Source organism: Sphaerodactylus townsendi, linkage group LG17, assembly GCF_021028975.2.
Source record: "Sphaerodactylus townsendi isolate TG3544 linkage group LG17, MPM_Stown_v2.3, whole genome shotgun sequence".
NCBI lineage: Eukaryota > Metazoa > Chordata > Lepidosauria > Squamata > Sphaerodactylidae > Sphaerodactylus > Sphaerodactylus townsendi.
The window spans coordinates 2,420,092-2,446,097 of NC_059441.1; the positions used below are offsets into that span (position 1 = coordinate 2,420,092).

Sequence of the window (26,006 nt, forward strand, 5' to 3'; positions counted from 1 at the left end):
GAGAGTATTGTTCTAAAGCGGCTCCAAAAAGTGATGAAGGGGAAACTCCTCTGTAAAACATTAAAAAAAAAGAAATAAGAACATAAGAACAAGCCAGCTGGATCAGACCAAAGTCCATCTAGTCCAGCTCTCTGCTACTTGCAGTGGCCCACCAGGTGCCTTTGGGAGCTCACGTGCAGGAGGTGAAAGTAATGGCCTTCTGTGGCTGTTGCTCCCGAGCACCTGGTCTGCTAAGGCATTTGCAATCTCAGATCAAGGAGGATCAAGATTGGTAGCCATAAATCGACTTCTCCTCCATAAATCTGTCCAAGCCCCTTTTATAGCTATCCAGGTTAGTGGCCATCACCACCTCCTGTGGCAGCTACTATACAAATCAAATTCTATCGAAACCCAGTGAGAAGACACAGCAAGAAAGCCCAGCGTCTCTTGCCTGTTTTCCTCAAATGCGCCAGCCGCAGAGCATAACAAAGCCTTCAAAACTGGGCAGAGAACTGGAGGCGAGGGATGAATTTTCCTGCAAACACTGCAGAGGCTGCTTTATACTGGAGTCAGACCCTTGGTCCATCAACGACAGTGCTGCCTACTCAGACTGGCAGCTGCTCTCCAGGGTCTCAGGAGGGGGTCCTTTCACATCACCTACATTAGGGGTCTGCAACCTGTGGCTCTCCAGATGTTCATGGACGACAATTCCCACTTGGCCATGCTGGCAGGGGCTGATGGGAACTGTAGTCCATGAACACCGGGAGAGCCACAGGTTGTAGACCCCTGACCTACGTCCTGTTTGTTTTTAATTGGAGATGGTGGGGATTGAACTCGGGACCTTCTGCATTCCACTGAGCCACAGCCCCTCCCATAGACACACGAAGATGCCTCCTCCTGAATCAGACCATTAGCTCATCAAGATCGGTGTTGCCCACTCAGACTGGCCAGGCAGCTCTCCAGGGATTCAGGTCCTGATTCTTACTGGGGAGGCTGAGGATTGAACCTAGGACCTTTCGATGCTCTACCACTAAGCCACAGTTGATTTTCTGGTTAAGGAAAAATACCATGGGCAGTTCTCTGTGTCCAGCCCTACCAACTTCTGGAGGCACTGCTCATCTTTACTGACCCTGTCATTAAGATCTCCGGCTACCAACCATTCATCGCATTTGTTAGAAAGTTGTAAAGTTTCTAAATATTCAGTGATTTTACGCCACTGTGTTTCCCTTGTCTTATTGATGGAGCTAGGGGGAAGGTAAACATTTATAATTATGAGACTGCGGCCTTCCCCTGTTATCTTTACTGCATGTGCCAAGTGTTCACAAACTGGAAGAGTCAATACATCAGAAAATAAAGAAGTTTTGATTAGCATTGCAAGTCCGGCTTTATAGCGCCCTCTGAGATTCTCCTTGTGCGCTGGGAGTAAGCCACAGTTCTTTCCCCACATGGGCAAAAATAGGGGAATCTCTGATGGTTTCAAGTATGTAACAGAACGTTTATTACAATTTTCCCCCGACGTGGGTTGACTGTTAAAATCTCTCTCGTTTCAAATCCCCCACCCCTTACCTGGATCCCCAAAAGGAAGCTTGCTGTCCATTTCCCGTTTCTGCTGCAGCAGTTTCTCCTTTTCTTTCTTTTCTTTCTTCTCCAGTTCTCTTTTCCTCTCCTCTTCCTGCTCCCCTTCTAGCATAACCCGCAAAGCTCGTTCTTCAGCTTCGTACACTTCCGTGCGCTGCTTGATCAATAATCTTAAGCTCTGGACTTCATCTTCAAAGGCTTCGTCTGCTTCGGGGGGCGGGCAGACTCCTGCATCAAAGTTCAATAGGAGGAGAATGTAAACATCCGCAAAACTTACCTGCAGAATGTCAGTTCCCTGATCACACAACAAACCGCCCAGATAGTTTTCAAAGGATTTTATTGACGAACCGGAAGGAACAAAGGAAGATGTTTCACCTGGTGAATTGAAGCCAAGCAGTTGATAATATGAGGTAGCATACTCCCACCCCTAAGTGTAGGAACAGAGAAGCACAGAAGAAGAAGCCCAGCCTTGGGAGGTATATCCCAGCATGACAGATGTCTCAGGCCAGGCTGCATAGGTAGCGATGGACCTGCTAAAGCCAGTGATGGCGAACCTTTTCGAGACCGAGTGCCCAAATTGCAACCCAAACCCCACTTATTTATTGCAAAGTGCCAACCTGGCAATTTAACCTGAATACTGGAGTTTAGTTTAGAAAAAGGCGGTTGGCTCTAGTGATGGCGAGGCCTTTTCGAAGACGAGTGCCAAATTGCAACCCAAACCCCACTTATTTATTGCAAAGTGCCAACCTGGCAATTTAACCTGAATGCTGAGGAGGTTTTAGTTTAGAAAAGCGGGTTGGCTCTCTCTTCCGCTCCATACCGGCTCGAGCAGAGGGGCTCGAATACCATGTCGCGATCCAGCAAGTCCCAGCGCGCAGCAGCTCTGTGCCTCTCCTAGCATCTCTGTCCCTCTGTGCCCCGCCCCCCCACCGGGCAGCAGCCACCCGCGAGATGCAGGCACCAGGCCGCCAGCCTAGTCCTCCTGCTCACTGCGGTGCTTTGTAACCTGTCAGTGCAGCAGTGTCATGCTCAGTGGCCCAGGCCTAGATGAATGTGTGTGTGTGTGTGTGTGTGTGGGTGGTGATTTTCCCGCAGCGGGCTCTAGATGAATGTGTGTGTGTGTGTGTGTGGAGGTGGGTGATTTGCACCACACCCATGGCGAACTCTGTATTAGCGTGCCCACAGAGAGGGCTCCAAGTGCCACCTCTGGCACCTGTGCCATAGGTTCGCCATCACTGTGCTAAAGCGAAAGCAACTCTCAGTAGCTCCCCCTCCCAACAGAGTCACCCTGACACAGAGTTCAAGGTCCAGGGAGAGCTCAGGGGCACAATATCTCTCTGGAAGAGAAATGGTGCCCCAGGGACAGCGGTGACGACCCTTGCCCTCCGTCCGCACCTGACTGAGTTCTGGTGGGGTTTACTGTGGTCACTGAGGGAGTTCACGTCTGAACTGTTCCCTCCCCTCTCTATCCAGTCAGCCACACTTCCTGAATGCCTTTAGATTTTAAAAGTTGTGTAAGTGAGAACTGCACTGGGGGGTGGAGAGGAAGGAAGGCTACGGCCTAGCGTGCCTCCCACGTGATGACATGTGGAAGTGGTGCATGGGGCATAGCCCCTTTTGTCCCTCCTGCATGCGCCTCTGGGGAGATCCCAAGACCGGATGTTAAACTTTGGGGGTGTGGAAACCCTCCTCGACCAACTTTTGGCAGCTGCAACTTGGATACACGCAGCTGCCTTCTACTGAATAAGGCCCTTGGTCCATTAAACTCAGTATTGGCCACTCAGACTGGTAACACCTCTCCAGAATCTTAAGCAGAGGTTTCTCTCATTACAAGCTATATGATCCTTTTGACTGGGAGATGCTGTGACTCTCTGTATGCAAAGCAATTGCCGCATGACTGAGCCACAGCCCTTCCCCCAAAAAATAAGACTTAGAAATGAGGAACAACAAATAATCAAGTAAGCATTAGAAAACTGATAAGGGCATCAAAGTATCTGGGGTATGCCATTCACAGAAACATACATCTATCAAATTAAGCTGTCAAAAGAATCAATCAAACCAAAGGCATTTATTAGAAAGAGGTTGGTTTTTAAACCCCACTTTTCTCTACCAAAAGAAGCCTCAAAGTAGCTTTCAATCACCGTTCTTTCCCCTCCCAACAACAGACACTGTGCGAGGTAGGTGGGGTTAGCCCAAGGTCAGCCAGCAGGCTTCATGTGAAGGAGTGAAGAACTAAACCCGGTTCTCCAGATTACAGTCTGCTGCTCTTAACCACTTCACCATGCTGGCTCTCTTAACAAATGGCTTTCCATTTCCCAAGAGACCTTTTGGAGGGATATTATTCATTGCCTCAAAGTGTCGTGGAGTTCCCTTCTTGGAGGTTTTTAAACAGAGGCTGGATGGCCATCTGTCAGGAGTGCTTTGATTGTGTATTCCTGCATGGCAGGGGGTTGGACTTGATGGTCCTTGTGGTCTCTTCCAACTCTATGATTCTATACTACCCATTTGTACATGCGTACTGTAAGAAATGTTATCCCAGTCTATCCTGTGTTATCTATTCTGAACTTCAAGCAATTAATAGCTATGGAATAAACATGCAATACAGCCCTGCAGTTTTAGAGAACGCAGCTACTTGTACAAAGCAGATATTGAAAAATCCCTCCTTGCTGCATCTTTCTAAGAACATAAGAACAAGCCAGCTGGATCAGACCAGAGTCCATCTAGTCCAGCACTCTGCTACTCGCAGTGGCCCACCAGGTGCCTTTGGGAGCTCACATGCAGGATGTGAAAGCAATGGCCTTCTGCGGCTGTTGCTCCTGATCACCTGGTCTGTTAAGGCATTTGCAATCTCAGATCAAAGAGGATCAAGATTGGTAGCCATAAATCGACTTCTCCTCCATAAATCTGTCCAAGCCCCTTTTAAAGCTATCCAGGTGAGTGGCCATCGCCACCTCTTCTGCTCTTCTAAACCCGCTGTTTCTGTCTCATGCGATTTCCAATTAAAAGGAAAGAGTAAACATCAAAGCTCTCCAGATAAACTACAAAGCATGCATGGGCACATTAGAAACACTGGGCCATTGGTATTGGAGCCATTACGGCTTTCCAGATGTTCAGGAACTACAATTCCCATCCCAGCCCCTACCAGCATGGCCAGTGGCCATGCTGACAAGCTGATGGGGTGGTCAGGCCTCAGGCTCCCTTACTAGGCACCATTGGTAATCCCAAAGTGCCCCAGAAACCCAGCACACACTCTCCTTGCCGCCAGCTTCTTTTCTCCGAGGATTTCCTCCAGTTTTTTTCCAAATACGCATAAGATTTCTGTCATCCGCTTTGTGTCCGCTTGCTTCTTCCTTACTTCAGACAGCACGCTATCGGCAGCAGCTTTGAGTTCCTGTTCCTAAAATGAAACATGATCTATTAAGAGCAAAAGGAACCAGTTCTGATGGGTGTGAGTCTTTTCCAGCAAGGCCTCCGAAAAAAAATGATGGCAACCGCCCTCCAATCTGTTCTCCACGCTTTTCTTAAGCATCTAATCTCTCTGAACCTTGACACTCCATTTATCCCTTCTGGCTAGAAGTTGTTGGTGAATGCCTACTCCATGAGTTTGTCATACCTTTGGATTCTTTGGTCACCCAGTAAGCTACTCCCAACATTCTAGGATTGAACCTGACACCCAGGTCTGCAATCTGTGGCTCTCCAGATGTTCATGGACTACAAATCCCAATTGGCCATGCTGGCAGGGGCTGATGGGAACTGTAGTCCATGAACATATGGAGAGCCACAGGCTGCAGACCCCTGAACCTGATAAGGCTAAGACCAATGATGCTCCATGCACTTAGGAACGCTTTTTTTGAATTAAGATTTCCCTTTTAGATTTTTTTTCTTATAGGAATAAACATGATGTACCCTGTTTCCCCGAATATAAGACATCCCCGGAAAATAAGACGTAGTAGAGGTTTTGCTGAAGTGCGAAATATAAGGCATCCCCCAAAAGTAAGACATAGCAAAGTTTTTGTTTGGAAGCATGCCTGACGAACAGAATACAGAAATATAAGACATCCCCTGAAAATAAGACATAGCCCATCTTTGGGAGCAAAAATTAATATAAGACACTGTCTTATATTCGGGGAAACACGGTAAAACAGTCTTAGGTGACCCGTACTCGGCCAAAACAGAGTGGGAGACTCACAAGTAGGTGTAACAGTTTTTTTTTTTAAAAAGAGGTTTATTGCTTAGAAGAATTAAGACCCTAATTCCTCCCAGGGTCTGACTAAAATAAAGTGCTTGCTTGACTGGAACAACTTGAAGGTTGAGACTTTTATCCTTTCTTGACTTCTTCCAAGAAAGTCCACTTTGTCTGTACTAAAAACTTGTTTCCAAATTGCTTGTTTCCAAATTGCTGGCTTGCCGTCAAGGCCCTGTTGTTATCAGTTAAAGGAGCAGCATCAGCAGTTGGAACCTGTTCAAGAGCTGAATATCTATTCGACAACACCAAACCTTCGCATAAATTAAGTGCAGTATTATTCGAAACAAAATGATCAATTTTTGTCTGTTTAGGCTGCTTCTGCGTACCCTGGTTAGGTGAAGATAACATTCTTTTTGGCTGTTGTAAATCACTAGTAAGATAATTGGGGAGGAAGTTCACACTCCCACTTAGCAACGTTTAAAATAGCAAAACTATCTGATCCAAGATCTGTAAAAGGTCTATAAAAGATAAATTAGAAATCAAGACTCAAAAACGTTGCTGAATAACAGCTTACAGAGCAAAGATCAAGACTTGTCGCCATCTTGTGGACAGATCCCATCACTAAAACAGTCTACATAGTAAATGATGTGATGTGATGTCACCCAAGGATATATGCTTACGCAGGGAGGCTGCTTTTACTCTTACTAAAAACTTAAAATAAGCACTTAAGGTGAGTAGGGCACTGATGCTGAAGGTGAGGTTGCTAGGCTCTGCCTCAGAGGTTCAAAATTTCAGCCCCCTTCTTGAGTTCTCCAGGAAACAAAATAAAACCTTAGTGCTGAAAGAATAGAAACAAAGCAGGCAAGATGTGGCAGCCAAGAAAGCCAATGTGATTCTGGGCTGTATCAATAGGAGTATAGTATTTAGATCGAGGAATGTAATTGTACCTCTCTATCCTGCATTGGTTAGACCTCACTTGGAATACTGTGCACAGTTCTGGGCGCCGCAATTCAAGGATATTGACAAGCTGGAACGGGTCCAGAGGGGGCAACCAAAATGGTAAAAGGTCTGGAATTCATGCCCTACAAAGACAGACTTAAGTAGCTGGGGATGTTAAGTTTGGTGAAGAGAAGGTTAAGAGGTGACATGATAGCCATGTTTCAATATCTGAAGGATGTCATGTTGGTGAGGGAGCAAGCTTGTTTTCTGATGCTCCAGAGACTAGGACCAGGAGTGATGGGTTCAAGGAGGAGGAGAGATTCCACCTAAACATCAGGAGAAACTTCCTGTTTGACAGTGGAATGCACTACCTCAGAGTGTGGTGGAGTCTCCTTTTTGGAGGTTTTTAAACAGAGGCTGGATGGCGATCTGTCAGGAGTGTTTTGATTGTGTGTTCCTGCAAATGCAGGGGGTTGAACTTGATCTCCTTTGGGGTCTCTTCCAACTCTATGATTCTATGAAAGGACTATGCAGTCCCACCAGCATCCCACTCAACTCTGCTAGGTTAACACTTTGGCCCCATCAGGCACCAGGAGCCAATAAGATACACTACCCAGGCTAAGCATTCCTTGAGATGGACCTGCGCTACACATATGTTGCCCTAAAACCATAATCCTATGCAGCCCAATAAAATCAACGTGCTGGGCCTGGAATAACTATTCACATGTGATATGTTTGGGACTTGATAGTTGCCTTATACCTTCCTCGTTATGTTGAATTTACAGTTATACTGTAAGTTAGGTCAGTCTGGTGGTAGTTTTTGCTTCTAATGTTTCACACGCCTTATGGCTCGCGTCTTCAGGTAAGACTTATTTTACTATCGCATTCTTCTGAAGACACAAACAACGAGATTCTACCGCTGGGCTACAAAATCAGAATGCAACCTGATGTGTGCATACTACATACATGCACATCGACCATGTACTTAAGTGTTCCACCCCTGGTCTGCACAATTTAAATGCATGCTGATGGGTGCAAACGAAAAGGCATGGAACCTAATGGGTGCAAACGAAAGGCATGCTCCTTTGACCCTCATCATGGCGGCGATGGCGATATTCAGACACGTCGGGGTTTCTGTCCAGCTTGGCTCCATTTATTGGCGTTTTTAGCTCCGTGAAGCTCCAGCCACCAGGGCAGCAGCCACCTACCCGGCGCTTCTCCTCCACCTCCTGGGCGCGGCGGGCCCTCCAGGTGTCTATGCGCGCCTCCCGTTCGACCGCCCGGGCCTCCGTCTCCAGGCGGATCTCCCGGGCCTCCTGTCTCCGCCGTTGCCGCTGCCGCCGCTTCCGGCGGGCCCGCTGGGCCTTGCGGGCAAGGGCGGCCAGGCAGGCGGGCTCGCGCAAGGGTCGCACCAGGGCCCGCAGTTCGGCCAGGCGCTGCTCGGCCGCCGCCTCCTCCTCCTCCTGTATGGTGTCGTCGCCCCGCCGCCGCCAGGTCCGGCACAGCGCCGCCACCTCGGCCACCCGCCGCAGCGCCTCCGTGGCCACCCGCCGCGCCTCCGTCGGGCTCGGCCCGGCAGCGGCGGACGGCGGCGGGGCCTGGCGGCGGCGGGCCAGAAAGGCGCCCAGCCACCGCTCGTCTTCGCCGCCGCCGCCGGGCACCTCCTCCGGCTCGGGCCTAGCCCGCTCCTCCGGCCTCCACGGCGGAAAAGGAGGGAGAGGAGGCGGCGGGTAGGCCGGGGAAGAGAAGAACGGCGGAGGCCTGCCGCGGAAAGGGCCCGGCGTGGGCGGCCTGGCGGGCGGGAAGCAGTGCGGCGGAGGCGGCCCCTCGAAGGGTGGGGGGAACGGCGGCTCCATGGTCGAGGCCTAGCCCGAATGGCGGTTCCACCTCGGCCTAGCTGTGGTGGAGCCGCTCGTCCGCGACCACTTCCGGTTGGGGAAGGAAGTGAGGAGGGGCACAGCGGCCCCTATGGGACCGGAGGCGCAAACGGCAATATTCTGCGAAACCTAGTGCGAATCGCGGTCCCTCAACGGCTTTGCTGTGGTAGAGCCGCTGTCCTCGGCCACTTCCGGCGCGACCACTTCCGGTTGAGAAAGGAAGTGAGAAGCACAGCGGCCCCTATGAGACCGGAGGAGCAAATGGTAACTCTAAGTAACTAGGAAAGGAAAGATTGGGGAATGCTAAAACGACTGCACCATTCTATATGGCGGGGGTGGGGGGTGGTGGTACCATTTTCGAACCCGATATTTTAAAAGGAAAGGCAGTGTGGTGTAGTGGCTAGTGTCAGACTAGGAAAGTGACACGCGTGTCAAAGGTGATACACCACAACATTTCACGCGACACACATTTGCCTACACCCAGCTGAGTTTGTTTCATTCGTATCTCATTTTTTGGAATTATTTAATATTTCTTTATGTAATATATATAGGAGCCACGTGGCATAGTGGTCAAGTGCTTGTACTGCCACTCACACGGTCAGGAGTTCGAGCCCCTTGTGGGTCAGATATCCTGGCAGCTGGCTCATGGTCAACTCAGCCATCCATCCATTCCTTGGTCGGTAAATGAGTACCTAGCTCATAGCTCATAGGGGGTAAAAAATAGCCGGGGAAAGCAATGGCAAACTACCCTACAAAAACGGCTTGCCTGTAAAATCACTGCTCACAGTGGTACCCCAGGGTCGGACAAGACTGAAGGGGAAACTTTACCTTTATGTAATATATAGCACCACGATTTATTTATTTATTAAAAAAAGATTAATATATAAAGAATTGTTTCTCTTTTGTTGGGGGGCTGGGGGTGACATGTGAGCAGATTAAAGTATTTCCCAAATTTTTGACATACCCAAAAGATTCAGCATCACTGGATTAGGACCTGGGAGGCCAGTCACCTGCTCCCAAGACCTGTCCTACCTCTCAGGGTTGTTGCAAGGATAAAATGGAGGACAGAACATGCTGCAAACCTATTTGGGTCCCCATTTGGGAGAAAGGTGGCCATGCTGGCAGGGGCTGATGGGATTTGTAGTCCATGAACATCTGGAGAGCCGCAGGTTGCAGACCCCATACATAATGCTGCCGAAAGTCTTTTGATTTTCATTGAAGGATGAGTAGTTTATTATTTTGTGGTTTGACAGCTTCATTGACAGATGCGAACAATGAATTCCTAGGTTGACCGAGGTCTTCCTTCAAATACTGACTCACCTTGTGTGCATGACGATTGGCTGGATGTAAGCTGTGCATGGTGATTGGCTGGAAGCATCGTAGCCACCATGGCTAGCCTTTTACATGATAGGATTGGGAATTTCTTACGCTGCTGTTTTTATTATTGTTCTGTTTTGATTTTATGAGCTGCATCAAGGAGGTCTCGTTAGAGGCAATGGCATAATGGTTCAACCAAAAATCGGCTGGGATTATCATCCCCTTATCATGTTCTGGGGAAGGAGGAGAGAGGCTTCCCAGAAAGGTCATGGTGGGGTTTGGAACTCCCTCAATAGCAACCATTCTTTTAGCTGCTGTAGTAGAACAGCTCCCTGTGTGAAACAACTTGCATCCTCTTGAAACCAGTGGGGTTGGGCGAGCCATTTGGATCAGGCTATGAACAAAGTGAACCAGCTCAAGAATATCAAAACACTCGGCCTGCAGGAAAAACCAAAAGGCAAAGCTGGGCTGAATGGGTCCGAAGATCAGTAGGCACCCAATTCCTGGCTTATCCAAACTAAATGGAGAAAAGTGCCATCAGGTTACAACTGACTTACGACAACCTGTCATGGGATTTTCAAGGCAAGAACCGAGCAGTGGTGGTTTGCCATTGTCTGCCTCTGCATAGCAACCCTGGTGGTCTCCTATCCAGATACTAACCCTGCCTATCTTCTGAGATCTGATAACTGGGCTAGCCTGGGCCGTCCAGGTCAGGGCAAGAGGTGGTTTGCTGTTGCGCAAAGATCGGGGAACTGGGTTATGACAGTGACTCCTTCAATATGCTAACCTTTGCTGAAACTTTTGTCCTCATTAAAGAGAGGCTGTTAGCAATGGACTATCAGCAACTGCAGAGCTTGGCAAATAAATCTTGTTCACCAACAAATATGTCAATTCCTTTCACGCAGGGATACCCAACCTATTCTATTACAGCACTCACAAATCCCATGCACAGGAGAGCCTATATGCTGGCTAGATTTAACATCATGCCATCTCCGCTACACAGAGGAAGACTTAAAGGTCTTCCAAGCGATAAGAGGTTCTGTACCTGTAGCATAGGACAGCTGGATTCCATCCCACACATTCTCCTGAACTGCGTATTATACCAAGAACTCCGATCCAGCCTGCTATCCCAAGCTATAGACCCTATGATTGATTACACTGAATCAGATAAAGTAGTTACGCTTTTAAATTGTCAGGATTTTCATTGTTGCCTTATAGTGGCAAAGTTTTTGACAGAAGTTTGTAAACTGAATGTATGACAAACGCGAAGTTTTTTACTATTCACTTTTTAACTGGAACTGTATTTTTTAACTGGAACTATATTTTAACTGGAATTATCGTGTATATGCTAATAAAGGCTTATTGAATTGTGAATTGTGGTTTGCTGTTGCCTGCATCTGCATAGTGACCTTGGACTTCAGTGGTCTCCCCTCCAAGGACTAACCGGGGCTCACCCTGCTTAGCTTCTGAGATTTGACAAGACTGGGCTAGCCTGGCCCATCCAGGATATTTCCCCAAGGTAAAACAGCTTGATTCAATTCACATTCAACATGAATATAAATTTTTAAAAACCCCACTGAAGACTTGCACTCGTATGGAAAGGCGAATCAAACCAATCAGGTATAGACTTTTAATTTCAGAAGTGAATCAAAAACATACAAGTCCTTTTGTGTTGTTGGTTTTTTTTTTTTTTTACAAATACTCTACTAAAGGATAGAGTTAACTGTAAAACAATGCGAGGTTGGCTTTGCCGAGAAGTTTATAATTAAAAAGATGCAACACCAGCACTGAAGCATATAACTTAAATCAGGGTTCTGTGCAAACAGTCGCTACTGATTACATGAAAAATATCCTATAATTAGACATTGCTTTCTTGTGTATCTTAATGTTATAAGAAGGTTGGTTGGGACACAAATATCTGGCACCAAAAAATTGATGCATGATGGTTCCAGTACGTTCCATAAAATGTACTATATTAAAATACTGGCATAGAATTTTAAATATTCTATGGTCTCATCCTTCCTGTCTACTTTCACGCTTTCAAAGACAGGTGTAGCTAGTTCAAGGTTCCCCTGTTCTCTAATATCCCTACACCTCTTTATTTAAGGTCAGTAAATTTTCCTGAAACCTTTGGTATTTTACCCAATTGCTTAACGCATCATGTTATATTTAGTAAAGTTGCCCAAGCTGCTATGAAACACAGCCACGGGTCTGTTTGCTCCCAAGGGCTTGAATATGACTATTGTGGAAGGCGTGGATCACAGAACGCAGCCCTTGTGTTGCAAAGTCTTAAGAATCCAGTTTGTAAGGGCTGTTTTCAGGATAAATGTGACCAGTACCGCTCTAGCAGCCACAGCATTTAAATCAGGAGATGTTTAACACCAAACTTCCCCCCAGAGTGATCTTCAAGCCAAAGGAGCAAGATATATTCAGAAGGCTTGTCTCCCGAGTCACCCTGCCTGCCTACCATCTTTATCAGTCCCACGCAATTCTGTGAACGTTGGGAATACCAGAACCGCCTTCTGGAACTGAAGAAAAAAACCAAAAACTACAGCTGAGTGTAAAGGTGAGCCCGCAAATGTGTTCAAATGTGCTGAAGGGATCCGAATTTCCCCAAAAGAGAAGGTTAGCTTTCCCCACACCGATTCCCTGCGACGGTGGCCTAGGAGGCAAGCGGTTTTGAGAAATAACCTCTTTCTGTTTCCCAGAAAACAGATTTTATCGTGACATCTCCTCGGGTCTGCCCTGCCTCGGAGCTAGTTTGGTTGACTTCACTGATTCTATCAACCCAGCCTGTTTGTCCGCATGCAAAACTAGGAAGAATTATTGGGCCGGGGAGGTGGGGGCGGGGGGGGGAGAGCAAAGTCTCAGCTAACCCAATGGAGTCCTGGTATTGTGGCTGAAATACCAGCTACTAAGGGACAGATGCTACAGATCTCCTGGCTGTTTGGGTGTGGGTGTGTTCCTCTTTCCTGCAATGCCCCCTGCATGAAATTGCTACCTCCCCCTCCGAGACTGCCAGGAGTGGCAGGAAGGTAAGTTTTTCAGGGGAAACATTCACATGTTCTGTTCCCCAACCTCTGGCTCAACCCTAGAAAGAAAGAAAAAAAGCTTGTATTCAAAAACTGAACAAGTCATACCCAAGTCATTTCTGAACATCTTACTTCCGAAGGCCACGGGTCCTCTGGAAAAGTAAACGTCCCACTGAGCTGATCTCTGTTAGCGTTATCAAAAGTTTGCTGACATTGTGTCGTTTTAAGGAGAGATCCAAGGGTTATCAGTAGGCTGCGCACAGCCGGGGGTAGTCTCAAACCAAAAAAATAAAATTAAGTGCGTTTCCCACAGGGTGTTGCTCTGATTGCATTTAATTGTTTGCGGCATCTGCTTGGCGAGCCCAGCTTTCTTCTTCGACTCCTGAATCGTATTCTTCCTCTGAAGATTCTTTAGTGGCCGCCCTGCAGTTGAGAAAGAGGGAAAAGAACACAAAACCATTTCAGAGAACGGAGAGGGTCAGGAATGTGCAAGTTTAAACTCAGTGCTCATCAGGCTGTGATCCAACTGGTCGGGCCCTACGTGACGTCTCAACTTTCTTTCCAGGACATCGTCCCTACTCTTATCTAAGTTCCCAGGAAGATCTGTCAATCCTACACATATCTCTTCCTTGCAGTCAGCTCCAATGAGACCCCCTCTCTGCTGAGACTGTCCACAAGGAAGCAGATATTCCAAATGTTCAAATAAATTTTACATATAATTAATTACAGCACAGTAAGGTTGTGGATTTTAATCTCGCTCTATATTAATTTTATACTTGTGTGTAAATTGTGCTGTTAAACTGACATTGATGGATTCTCCGTCGCTTGCAGCAGTGGAACTTGGGGCACCCAATGAAGTTGATAGGCAACAGAATCAGGACAGGTAGACGGAAATGCTTATAGCCCAATCCAGAGGGCTCTGGCGGCTGGAGATGGCGCTACTGCCACACCGCCGCACCACCTCCACAGGGCTTCCAGGCAGCGCAGAAAAGCAGAAACATCCTACTTAAATGGTGGTGTTCAGAACTGAACACACAACTAGCAGAAAGGTGAGGAGTCTGAACAGAAGTACTTGGAGGCAAGGAGGTGGCACAATTACTTCCCTAGATCTAGGGAAGTGACTGCATCAGAATCGACTTACTGAAAGGGGCAGCTACGACACGTAGCCAAGGGTTTAATGACGATAGGCCGTCTCTGTGTGTGCCTGTGTGTGCCGAGGTGCCGTTGCCTGCCTCTGTGTCACATCCCTGGTATTCTTTGGAGGTCTCCCATCAAAATACTAGCCAGGGTCATGGCTGGGAGTATATGCCTGTCCAAGGTCACCCAGCAAGCTTCCATGGCACGTGGGGATTCAAACCTGGGATTCTCAGTTCCTAGTCCTGGGCCTTAACCACTACACCATACTGGTTCTCCTTGGGGGGAGGCAGGGTGTACCTGCACCTAAATGTGGTCAAAGGATCCTGAGAAGTGCTCATCTACCTCAGCACTCTGTCACAAAGTGCCAGGCTCCTTTCCGGGGCAACATCTAGGGACCTTACATTGGTCCTATACCAACTACACTGGCTGCCAATCGAGTACTGGGTCATGTTTAAAGTTTTGGTACTGACCTTCAAAGCCATTCGTGGCCTTGGCCCTGCTTATCTGAGGGACCGTCTCTCCCTATATCGCCCTTCTAGGCCCCTCCGCTCATCGGAGGCGGACCTACTGGTGATCCCTGGCCCTGAGGTGATCCAGCTGGCCAGGGCTTTTATGGCTCTGGCCCCTACCTGGTGGAACAGGCTTCCGAGTGAGATCAGGGCCATGCGGGACTTACAGAGTTTCCGCAGGGCCTGTAAAACGGACCTGTTCCGCCAGGCATTTGGCCAGCCGGGATGATTTCAACTTCGCCATAAAGAACATCTGGCCTCCGTGGGTACACAAAGGGGGGAGGGAGGGGTTGAAGCCATCTGCAAGTTTTAGTATTTTATGTATTATTATATGTTTTAAATTGTTTTTATGACTGATGGACACCGCCCTGAGCCTTTGGGGGAGGGCGGTATATAAATATGATAAATAAATAAATTAAAAAAATAAAGGCGGTGGGGGGGGGGAGGATGGTGCCTGGAGCAAAATGGCACCCAGGTCCTGCACCCTGCAAAGAGCAGCCGGCTGAAAAAGTAGCCTGGCTGGGCCCAGCCCTGCCAGGCTGCTCCGGGCTGCGGGACCTAGCTGGTGGAGCCGGGCAGGGCGCCTGGCAGCGGCCTCCACCAGACCTGGTCTGGCAAGGCTGGCCAGGCAGCGGCTTCTGCCAGGCCTGGCAAGGCAGGGTGAGAAGGAGGAGGGGCGTGGGGGGTGATTTTCCGTCCCCATGTGACCCCAATGGTGTGTGCCCAGGTGCGGCGCCCCCCACCCCACCCCATGGCAGCTACACAACTGCACTCTGTCCCCACTCAATCTCAGAAGCTCGACGTTACCTGATGTATGCAGGCTCCTTTTTCCCTTCCACCACATCATTGTCCACTTCCACGCACACAATGTCAGAATTGGGTACTTCAAACATTGGTTCGAGCAGCAGCTTTTCCTAAGGAGACCAGAACAAAACACCAGTCACGGTTTTTGTCCACAGCTGTTTTGTGCAATGGCTTTTCCCTAGAGTTCCCTAACACCTCAGGATGGCTCCTGTTGCAAAACAAAAGTCTAAAAAGGTTTACAGCACTTGCTGGAAGACCCCGTTTCTCCCTGTCATTCATTTTTAAAAATTCAACTAAATATGAACATGATATAGGATTTTTTTACCTACCAAAAAAGATTGCAAAATGAAATTGTGCCAAGAATCAGCAATGCTGAAGCAAGAACTTCTTTCCTCCACGGCGGCTAAAGAAGAACTGAAGGGAATAGCAGTCCTCTCCCTCCCATCACATGACCACTTGGGTGGAAATGAGTGCCCTTCAGAGGGGGAGTGAGTGCTCTCCAGAGCTGCAGAGCAGACAGAAAGCTTGTAAATCTTTCCGTGGCAGGCCTGCACAAGCGTGGTCCCAATGTGATGCTGCACAGAGTACCCATGAAGTTGAATGCTCCATTATGTAATGTGAAAATCTTATACGTCTGCTTGGGAAAATGCGTTTCTTTGGGAATGTCTGCTTGGGAAAATGCGTTTCTTTGGGAATGATCCCCTACTGGCTAAACAGGATGTGAAGATCAGCTTCTAAAATCTGGCTCTGATCCTTGCACTTACTTCCAATATGCATGCTGGGATTTACATCTCTGCATAATTAATGACTGCACTGCAGGGGAGGCACTTAAAAGAAGGGAAGGCAGGATGGACACCTACCATTATAGATCGAAGGCCTCTCGCTCCTGTCTTGCGGTCCAGAGCCAACCTGGCTATAGCCTTCAGGGCATCTTGGGTAACGTTCAGTTCGCACTGTAAGACACAAAATGAAAGCACACTCGGTCTGAGATTTCACTTGCAATGTTCTAACCCCCCCATTTAATAGCTCAAGTTGTAAACAGGGCTGGTGAGAGAAATTCTCGTAATTGCTCTTTTTATGATTTCTCCCTGGAATCCCTCAGTCTGCTTCTTTCCCTCTTTTTTTTGAGAATGTGGAGCCTTTAGTCAATTCCATTCTGATCAAAAGAGGAATTTGACAGAAGGGGAAGGAAAGGCAGTTTTGCCAAATTTTAGAATTTCACTTGGTAGATGCTGAGAGGCACCCTTGTGTATGAAATATTTTTAAAAAACTGCAACGGCTGAAGTTACAAAAGAGTACACGGAGCACCACCTGTGGTGTACCAGAAAACCACCAAGAGAAATCAAAGAGAAATTTCTCCTTTTAAACAAAAAAAGTGAAGAATTTATATTTAAAAAAGTGCATTTTGAAAAACAAACTCCATTCAATTGTTGAAGGCTTTCACAGCTGGATTCAACTGGTTGTTGTGAGTTTTCCGGGCTGTGTGGGCGTGGTCTGGTAGATCTTGTTCCTAACAGTACACTGGACACAGTGTACAACAGACTTCTCTCTGTGATATGCCTCTGAAGATGCCAGCCAGATGCAGCTGAAACGTTAGGAACAAGATCTACCAGACCATACAGCCCGGAGAGCTCTGGCAAGACTCCATTCTCCTTAACAATACTAACTGCAATGTGTCAAAGTGAGAACCCTGCTACTCCTTCGGAAACAAACACTATAACAGGGGTGCTGTGTGGTTTCCAGGCTGTATGGCCGTGTTCTAGCAGCATTCTCTCCTGACGTTTCGCCTGCATCTGTGGCTGGCATCTTCAGAGGATCTGATGGTGATCCTCTGAGGATCCATCAGATTCGCCTGCATCTGTGGCTGGCATCTTCAGAGGATCTGATGGTGATCCTCAGAGGATTCATCAGATCCTCTGAAGATGCCAACCACAGATGCGAAATAATATCAGGAGAGAATAACGCTAGAACAAACCAGACAGCCAGGAAACCTCCCAGCACCCCAATGATCCCTGGCCGTGAAAGCCTTCGACAATACATTAAACACTATAACAATCAGACACCCTAAATGGTCTTGAGCAGCGAGAGTAAAGTCAGACCTTGTCCATGCTGAACAACGCCTGGTATTGGGGAATTACGGCATTCCGGGGCTCAGTAAGAATTCGCACAAGTGTCTTCTCATGGCGAGGGCTGTGCAGGAGCGAACGAGCGAGCCGGGCAGAGCTACGGGCACAGGGATCATGCCGAATTCAATGAGATCCCTGGCTTCCACGTGCCGCAGCAAAGTCTTTCTCCTCCATGTCTTGCTGCGTGCTGGACTTCATCGCAGAAGTTAAAAGCCAAGGTCTGCGGCAGCGTATAACAAATCTGCCTTTCCCAGGAGTTCGAGTGGGGTTCCAAAGCCAAGATACTGCAAGACAGATATTCCGCATTTAAGAGAAAAGTCATATTGGCTTTATTTTAAACAAAACACTTTCTGAATGTCACACTGGTTATGGCTGTATGTGGGGGGATGTCAGGTTGGCATTGTTGGGAGGGGGAATGTGTCTGGGAGTGCTTTTGCTTTTGCAGGTGCATCGCTGTCTTACTCTGGCCTTGGGGCTCTGTGGCTGGGATGGGCCTCCAGGCTGGACACTTCTGACTCTTTTGGTTCACGTAATGCGGGGATCTTGCGTAAGTATTATCAAATTAGCGGGCCGGGCTTTTCGCTAGAACCATCTCCTTCTGTTCCTTTCATGTCTGCAATAAAATCCTTTAAAAAACTGCAAGTGGTTTGTTGTCTGATCTGGGGACTGATGGGAATTCTTCCCTTGTCTAAAACTTCATTTCAAATGTCCTTTCCCTCTGGACAATTCTGACAATGAAACTTGTGAATTGGTAGCATGATTTTTACTGGAGGTGATGCACAATCAATAATTTATATTCTATCTTAAACCCTTGTATTTGTGTACCTTTTATCTCAGGTTTTTTTTTGTGTGTTATGATTATTGTTATGCAGGGGTCCCCAAACTTTTTAAACAGGGGGCCAGTTCACTGTCCCTCAGACTGTTGGAGGGCCGGACTAAAAAAAACTATGAACAAATTCCTATGCACAAATGATTGTAAAATGTTTGATTTCACCTTTCAGCCTTTCTGTCATGGTCTATTTTTAGAACAGTGACCAAAGTATGTCAAGTACAGGGTGGGCTCCAAATATTGTTGGGGAGGCTGTGGAATACCTTCCCCTGTAAAAAAAAAAGAAGCAGAACTTTCCCAATGAAACATTCCATCTAACCCAGGATCAGGTATCTTCCTGGGTTCTTTCCTCCCTAGCAACCAGCGAGCGATTCGCCAGCCTGGCTGATGCCAATGGGAGTGAGGCGGAACAGAAAGCCTGAGAGCAACACATGGAGTAGCTGGGAGGGAAGGGCGGAGCAGGCGTTGCCACATGTAAGGTTTCCAACTCTGGGTCAGAAAATTCATGGAGATTTGGGGGTGCCATCATGTAACTGCAATCAACAGCCATTGGGGCCGGTTCCTGCTCTCCCTCGAGCCCCACTGCACATGAATGGAGCCATTGCCGCCATGCCTGGCGGGCCGGATAAATGCCCTCAGGGGGCCACATTTGGCCCCCGGGCCGTAGTTTGGGGACCCCTGTTGTTATGCCAAATAAAGGCTTATTATTATTAATTTCAAATGTGCAAAGTAGCATTTATTGCACCACCCTTCCATAAGGGAGCTCAATGTGGCATTTCATCCTCCCAACATGCCGCTGAGAGAGGTTAAGATGACCACAGCTTGCCCTGGGCCAAGGATCTCCAACATTTTTGAGCTTGGGAGAAACTTTGGAATTCTAAAACACAGTCGTAGGCACAACCACAAAATGATTTAACCCAGGAAATAGCGCAGCACACCGGCTGGCTGGTAGTGAAAACGTCAACAATTATAGCCAAATGAATAATCTACTATAGTCCCAAAACTCAAATGTATCTTATTGACATAAGTTCTTAAACCGTTGGTACAATTTTACATAGTAATGTTCTGAAATGCATCACAAATCCTAAACATAAAGAGGTATAGTTCATAAGAAGCTAGATTCCTTATTCAGTGCTATGTATCTAAAACAGCAGAAAGCAAACTGCAAAAGTCCATAACAGAGTGCGGTGCCAGCAATATCTTGCCAAAAAGTTCGAGTGCGGCTCCGCTGTTGCGAAATTCAAGCGTCACTGTCTGTAAGCTTGAGGCAGCAGTTTAAGAACTTATGTCAATAAGATACATTTGAGTTTTGAGACTATAGTAGATTATTCATTTGACTATAATTCATTTACAAACGTTTTCACCACCAGCCAGCCGGTGGTATGCGCTATTTCCTAGGATGAAATAGTTTCACGCTACACACCTGTTTGTGTTCATTTTGTAGTTTGTATGACCACAAATAGCCCAGCCCATTGTGGGTGGGCATAGAATATAGTCACCATGAAAGGTGGAACCAACCACACACAGAGGAAGTCCATCAGCAGGGAACAAGAGGAGTAAATTTAAAAACTGTGTGTATAACTAGGGAGAGAGAGAGCAGTCTGTGTTGGAGACTGACAGGAAGTCATTCTGAGCTAAACTGAATCAGAATGTGTACAGAACTGGAGAGAGAAAGAGAAAATATTATGTGCTGAACTGAGAGAGAGAGAGTATTTTGTACTGAAAACTGAGAGAGTCAGTCTGTGCTGTACTGAGAGTGAGAAATTAGAAAAGGAGTCAAATCCTGATAGGATCTTCGAGATGTAAAGGAGTGAGAAAGTGGATTGATGTAAAGTGAAAGTCACCTCAGCAGACAGTTTGTTTTATTTTTTTTGGTAAATTATTTCTTGAAACATTTAAGCCAAAGAACATATAGACATAAACTTTTATTTTGTTAAATATAACCTGGAATCCCACACTAGTAATTTCATCAGGACCATGTAGCCTTTCAAACCTGCTTTAAAACTCAAACACTATTTCTGGGAAAAGTATAAAAAGGTTTGGCATTAAATTCCTGGTGGCAGTGAAATACAGAAGAAGAAGGAGGAAAAGAAACATTTATTTTGCACCTATATATATTTATTTGTGAAGAGACAAATGTAAAACCCACAGCACCTTTTACAAAGCAAACAGATCTGCCTCTTTCCAGGGAAGTAGGCGAACACAAGAACATCTTTTGCACAGTGTGAGTAGCATTCTCGTTTCTTTACCTTTTCATTTTTCCTTCTGCTGATGATTCTATCCAGACCATTGAAAGCACCAGAAGCTACAAAGAGGATGTTGGTGGTATCAACTTGCACGGTCTCGCCACGTAACTTACGGGAATTCTTTTCTGGAACGTTCACTATTGTACCTTCCAGTAACTTTAACAAGCCCTGAGTAAAAACAGGGGAATCGGTGAGGAACGTTTTCACAGCCAAGAAAGAATGGTTATCGCATACACAGTTGACTCGGTGCAATGAGGAAACTGCAAATGTCAGCTGTGACTGAATTTTTATTTCATCCATGTCTCATCTTTCTCCCTAACATCTTTCTCCCTAACAGAGACCCCTAATGCAGCTTACATTGTTCTCTTCGCCTCCATTTTATCCTTACAACAACCCTGCAGACTGAATTAGGCTAACACAGGGGTCGGGAACCCGCGGCTCGCGACCCGCATGCGGCTCCTTCCCGCTTGTACTGTAGAAACACGCGCGGCTGCCCCTTCCAGAGAAGTGCCAGGTCCAAATGGTATAAGGAGACAAAAGCGGGCACCCGCCCTCGCGGAGCCCTGCTTACTCGCAAAGTAAAGCAATGGCTTTTCAGCGAGTAAAGCTGCTCAAAAAAAAGCCGCTTACTCGCGCAGCCTGAAAATGAGCAGCCACCCCGACTTACCCAGGCTAGCTCCAAGCTGCCGCTCCAGGCAGCCAGCCAGCCTCTATGACTTTCTTAAAGAGGCAATTCCCCAGAAGACTGCTGAAAGGGGAAAGCAATCTTTAATCAATCTTTGGAGAACTGCCCTTTTAAGAAAGTCACATAGAGGCTGGCTGCCAGGAAATTGAACCTCAGAGCCTGCTGTGGGAGGGTAAGTGAGAGGGAGGAGGAGGAATAGCCGGCCAGCTGCCCAGTTGGTGGGGGGGGGTAAAGGGGAGGTGGGGGGGGTAAGGGGTGGGGGGGGCAAGGAGCCTGCTGGGGGAGGGAGGCACTCTCCCCCTGTTCACCAAGGAGGGAGGAGGTAAGAACATAAGAACTAGCCTGCTGGATCAGACCAGAGTCCATCCTAGTCCAGCTCTCTGCTGCCAGCGGTGGCCCGCCAGGTGCCGCTGGGAGCTCATATGCAGGATATGAAAGCAATGATGGCCTTCTGTGGCTGTTATTTGCTCCCGAGCACCTGGACTGCTCTACCGTCGTCGTGGCTGGAGCTTTCACAGAGCTAGAACTGGCTGGAGTTTAGAGGCGGGGGGGGGGGTGAGGCTCCCCAGCTGCTGCCACCGGGTCCAAATGGCTCTTTGGGTAGCAAAGGTTCCCGACCCCTGGGCGAACAGCATGCGAGGTCACCCAGCAAGCTTCCCTGGCAGAGTCAGGGTTCGAATCTTGAGGACAGTCCAATTGAATTACCTCCAAGGCTAGGATCACTCTGGCTGTTAGAGTTAACCCATTGTTTGCGAGGGTAAGAAAAGTGCCCTCTGAAAATACAACAGGTTGGATCAAGATTAAGTCGTCATGTTCTACTGATTCTTCCTTCCTGCTGAAGACCCTCTTTCTGTCTCTCTGTGGGGGTCTCCTATTCCCCAGGAGGAGCATTGTACGGAGATGACTGGATTGTAGTCCAACGGGTGAGGCAGGAAAGTGCCATTCTTGTGGTGGAAATTTTTGTCTGGATCTAACCCAACGAGTCCCTCGTACACCAGACTGTGCGGTCCATATGTACTGGCACAAGAAAGCCCAGGAGACGCAGGTGGCAGCTATTTCTGTGCCACGAGCAAGGGATCCCAGGAGCCCAAAGGCAGCTGGGATGCTTTTTTACTTCCAGGTTGAGAGGCCAGGGCAGGAGAGAGACCGAAGCAGTAGCAGCAGAGATTTAGGGGAAGGTTGCTATCAGTTGGAAGTGGTGAGGTAAGGGTCAGGGTTCGATCCCAAAGATCTGTTGGCATCAGGGTTGCTAACAAGCCGAGGAGAAAAATGCCCGCAGTACCCTTAGCCAATGACTTTTTCTTCAACACTTACATTGCTTTTATATCACCCCACATGTCCCAAGTAGGCCTCTGCGGTAGACAGAGCCCAATTTACTAGTGGTCCCTGGCCCCTCCATCATGCGACCAGCCTCTGCCCGGGCGGGGCTGCACGGCCCTGGCCCCTGAATGGAGCAGCCCGCTTCCATCAGGCGTGCAGGCCCTCGGGGATGCTTGATGGAACGCCCACGCCATCAGGCGTGATGCAGACCCTGCAGGGCCGCAGCCAAAGCGGTTTTTTTGTTCCACCCGGGCTTTTGGTGAGGCTTGACGCGGACCCCCCCCTCCAGGATGCCCTGCATGCTACGTGTAAATTTTACCATCAGCCGCGTCCAATATAATATCTGGCTGACACTGCTACCCCCGCCCGGCCTTGGGATCGGGCGCCCTGCACACTTTTATAATCTTGCTGTTATGTATATTGTAATGATGCTGCTAGTTTTATGGTGTATATTGTTTTAACTTATTTTAACTTCAATATTTTTGTTGGTGTATATCCGTGGTAGCGAACCTTTGGCACTCCAGATGTTATGGACTACAATTCCCGTCAGCCCCTGCCAGCATAGTCGAATTGGTCATGCTGGTAGGGAACTGATGGGAAGGTATAATCCATAACGTATCTAGAGTATAAAAGGTTCACTACTAATGGTGTAACAACTGTTTAGGCCATTGTATGTTTGGCCCAGTGTACACCACCCAGAGCCCTTCAGAGGTGGGCAGTTTATAAATTTGATAGATAAATAAATAAATAAATAAAGGAATCACAGAAAAAACAAAATTACATTTTCCATAAAGACTACTTGTTTTCATCTGCACTTTGAGTATTAATACTGTTTTTTTTAATCTGCTTGCTAGGTAAGGAATTGGATCTTTAGAGCTGCTAGTAATAATAGGATACATTTCTCTGTAATTGATCTTATTTTAGGGTTAGGGGCCTCTGCCACTCCAGGTGGAGGAGTGGGGAATCAAAGCGGTTTCATCCAGATTAAGATCCACCTGCTGTTAACCACGGCACCATGCTGGCTCTCTCAAATTGATTCCAACAGATGCTGCCTAGAACCAGCCTCCCTCCAGGGAAATAAACGCACCTCTACGAAACGAAGCTGTTGTTGCTTTAAAAAGACGCAAAGCGAAACAACAACCAAAGATGCTGCCTCAGAGACCCCTCTTAATACTCACTTGCTGGAGCGCCTTCTCCTCCCACATCCCGTGGCAGGTGAATGCGGGGAGCAGCTGCCAATCTTGTCCCACTTCATCCAGGAACACAATTCCTGTCAATTACAGACAATTGGCGTGTGGTGCATTTTGAACTGCTGAAGAGAAACACGGTATGTGAAAAGCAAAGGTCAGCGGATGTAGTGTGAAAAGCTGCCTGCCTCATTACACCGTGTGTGAAAAGAACGATCTCAAAGTGGAAGAACAGTGTAAGGTTGTGATTTAGTTAGAAGGCTGGTTACGGCCTTGGGAGAGGAGATTCCTCAACTCGCGTTGGGCTGTTAGCCCAGCATAGTTGTTATAAACTTACTTAACCTTGCTTTCTGTCTGTGTGAAACTGCTTCTGGCTTGTGGGAATGAGTTATTGTTTATGGCCAGTTCTTGGCCGGGAAGGAGCTGACCGGTATAAGCGGTCGCCCGACTAGAAGGTGGAGTTAGAATCTGCATTGTCATAGAGCCGATCATGAAAGCCAGCTAATAAAGAACTATTAAGGTTACTTTTGGACTGGACCTTGCTGATTCCTTACATTATGCAGATTCTAACCTCCCCCTAGTCGGGCTGACCGCTTATACGCAGTCTCTCCTTCCCGCCAAGAACTGGACATAAACAACAACTCATTCCCACAAGCCAGAAGCAGTTTCACACAGACAGAAAGCAAGGTTAAGTAAGCGATAACAACTATGCTGGCCAATCAGCCCATAGCGGCTGAGGAATCTCCTCAAAGGCCGAACCAGCCTTCTAACTCAATCACAACCTTACCTAACCAGGATGTTGAAAGAATGCAGCAGATACCAGCAACATTGGCTCACGGTTCCGAAGCTCGCGCTGGCATCCCAAGAGGCCAATTTAGTACATGCTTACGTCACGTTGGGGCCGAGGGAAAAGAGACCAGCTTTACCTTGCTGGAGTTTTTTCTACGGTAGTTTGCATCCTGCAGGAGTTTTGCGACAACAGACTCAATGTCGCCGCCTGCATGGCAGCAGCTTGAGTCCAGGTAGTTGCAGTCACAGATTGCAAATGGGCATTGAGGCATTTTCGCGAGGGTCTGGAGCCAGCAGGGTCTTACCTATAATGGGTTTTTTTTTACAAAGAGGCAACCATGTTAGACCAAACAGAACTTCCACACCAGGGGTCACTGCAACCTGCGGCTCTCCAGATGTTCATGGACTACAATTCCCCATCAGCCCCTGCCACTTCGTAGCCAATTGGAGAGCCGCGGCTTGCAGACCCCTGTTCTGAACACAAATGGAGAATTATTATTCATATTGTTGAAGGCTTTTTCAAACTCCACCCAAGCTTACAGGAGTTGCATTCATCAATGCTACCTGCTGCTGCACAGGGCATGAAAATGTGAATCACTCCCTGGACTGATAAGCCCGACCTGCAATACAATACTATCAACCACATCTTTGCACAGCAAGTTCCACCCAAACACTTACTGATTGGTTCCCCACCCTGGGACATGGACAATATATACCCCAAACATTCCCTTCTCTCTGGACACGGTGTGTAACAGATTTTCCTCTGTGCGACACCTCTGAAGATGCCAGCCACAGATGCAGGCGAAACGTTAGGAACAAGATCCACCAGACCACGGCCACACAACCCGGGAAACCCACCAGAACCAATTATTCATATTGTTCTTGTAACATGGGGGAGCGGAAGAGGAAGCAACTGAGTGGCCATATAAAGTGATGTATCTTTGTTGACTTCTTTGTTAAATTGTACCAAAAGGTGTTTAAGGGAAGAACGTTTGACTGAATGAATGGCAGGTAAATGACAACTATATATGGACTTATTTACTAATAAACAGACCCAGAAAATGGAGACACTCCGGATCAAGAACAAGATCCACCAGACCACGGCCACACAGCCCGAAAAACCCACCACAACCAGGCAATATATCGCTCAAGTTACCCCACACTCCTTAAGCCACGCTAAGCGACCTTTTGCTCTACAGCTAATTTCCCCAACCAAAGAGCGTCGTTGCACCCACCATTTTGGGTAACAGTGGATAGGTCATGACTTGAGCAGCAGCAGTGGCGCCGGAGGTTAAGAGCTCTTGTATCTAATCTGGAGGAACCGGGTTTGATTCCCAGCTCTGCCGCCTGAGCTGTGGAGGCTCATCTGGGGAATTCAGATTAGCCTGTACACTCCCACACACGCCAGCTGGGTGACCTTGGGCTAGTCACAGCTTCTCGGAGCTCTCTCAGCCCCACCTACCTCA

At 47.7% G+C, this 26,006-nt stretch overlaps 2 protein-coding genes across 2 annotated transcripts in view; one reads left to right on the top strand and one right to left on the bottom strand.

Annotated features, from left to right (window-relative positions):
- Positions 1-12: 12 nt before the first annotated feature.
- LOC125424660 (programmed cell death protein 7-like) lies at positions 13-8,744 on the bottom strand. Its single transcript, XM_048482074.1, has 4 exons — positions 7,891-8,744; positions 4,810-4,954; positions 1,546-1,788; positions 13-50 (listed from the first exon to the last, which is right to left on the bottom strand). Exons 1-4 carry the CDS (start codon positions 8,536-8,538, stop codon positions 13-15), a joined length of 1,074 nt encoding a protein of 357 aa, XP_048338031.1. The 5' UTR covers positions 8,539-8,744.
- The window catches only part of CLPX (caseinolytic mitochondrial matrix peptidase chaperone subunit X), a 29,851-nt gene continuing 12,401 nt past the window's right edge, over positions 8,557-26,006 (top strand). The window contains 4 exon segments of the mRNA XM_048482075.1: positions 8,557-8,823; positions 10,243-10,364; positions 14,611-14,615; positions 18,637-18,642. Coding sequence (XP_048338032.1) covers positions 8,557-8,823; positions 10,243-10,364; positions 14,611-14,615; positions 18,637-18,642 — 400 coding nt within the window.

Bases quoted from the DNA above. Each gene is read 5' to 3' on its own strand.
- LOC125424660 (XM_048482074.1), bottom strand. From the start codon at position 8,538: ATGGAGCCGCCGTTCCCCCCACCCTTCGAGGGGCCGCCTCCGCCGCAC. The intron at 4,955-7,890 runs GTAGGTGGCTGC...GTTTCATTTTAG, and splicing joins AGGTGGAGGAGAAGCGCCGG to GAACAGGAACTCAAAGCTGC. The intron at 1,789-4,809 runs GAGTGTGTGCTG...TGAACTTTGATG, and splicing joins AAAGAAGCTGGCGGCAAGGA to CAGGAGTCTGCCCGCCCCCC.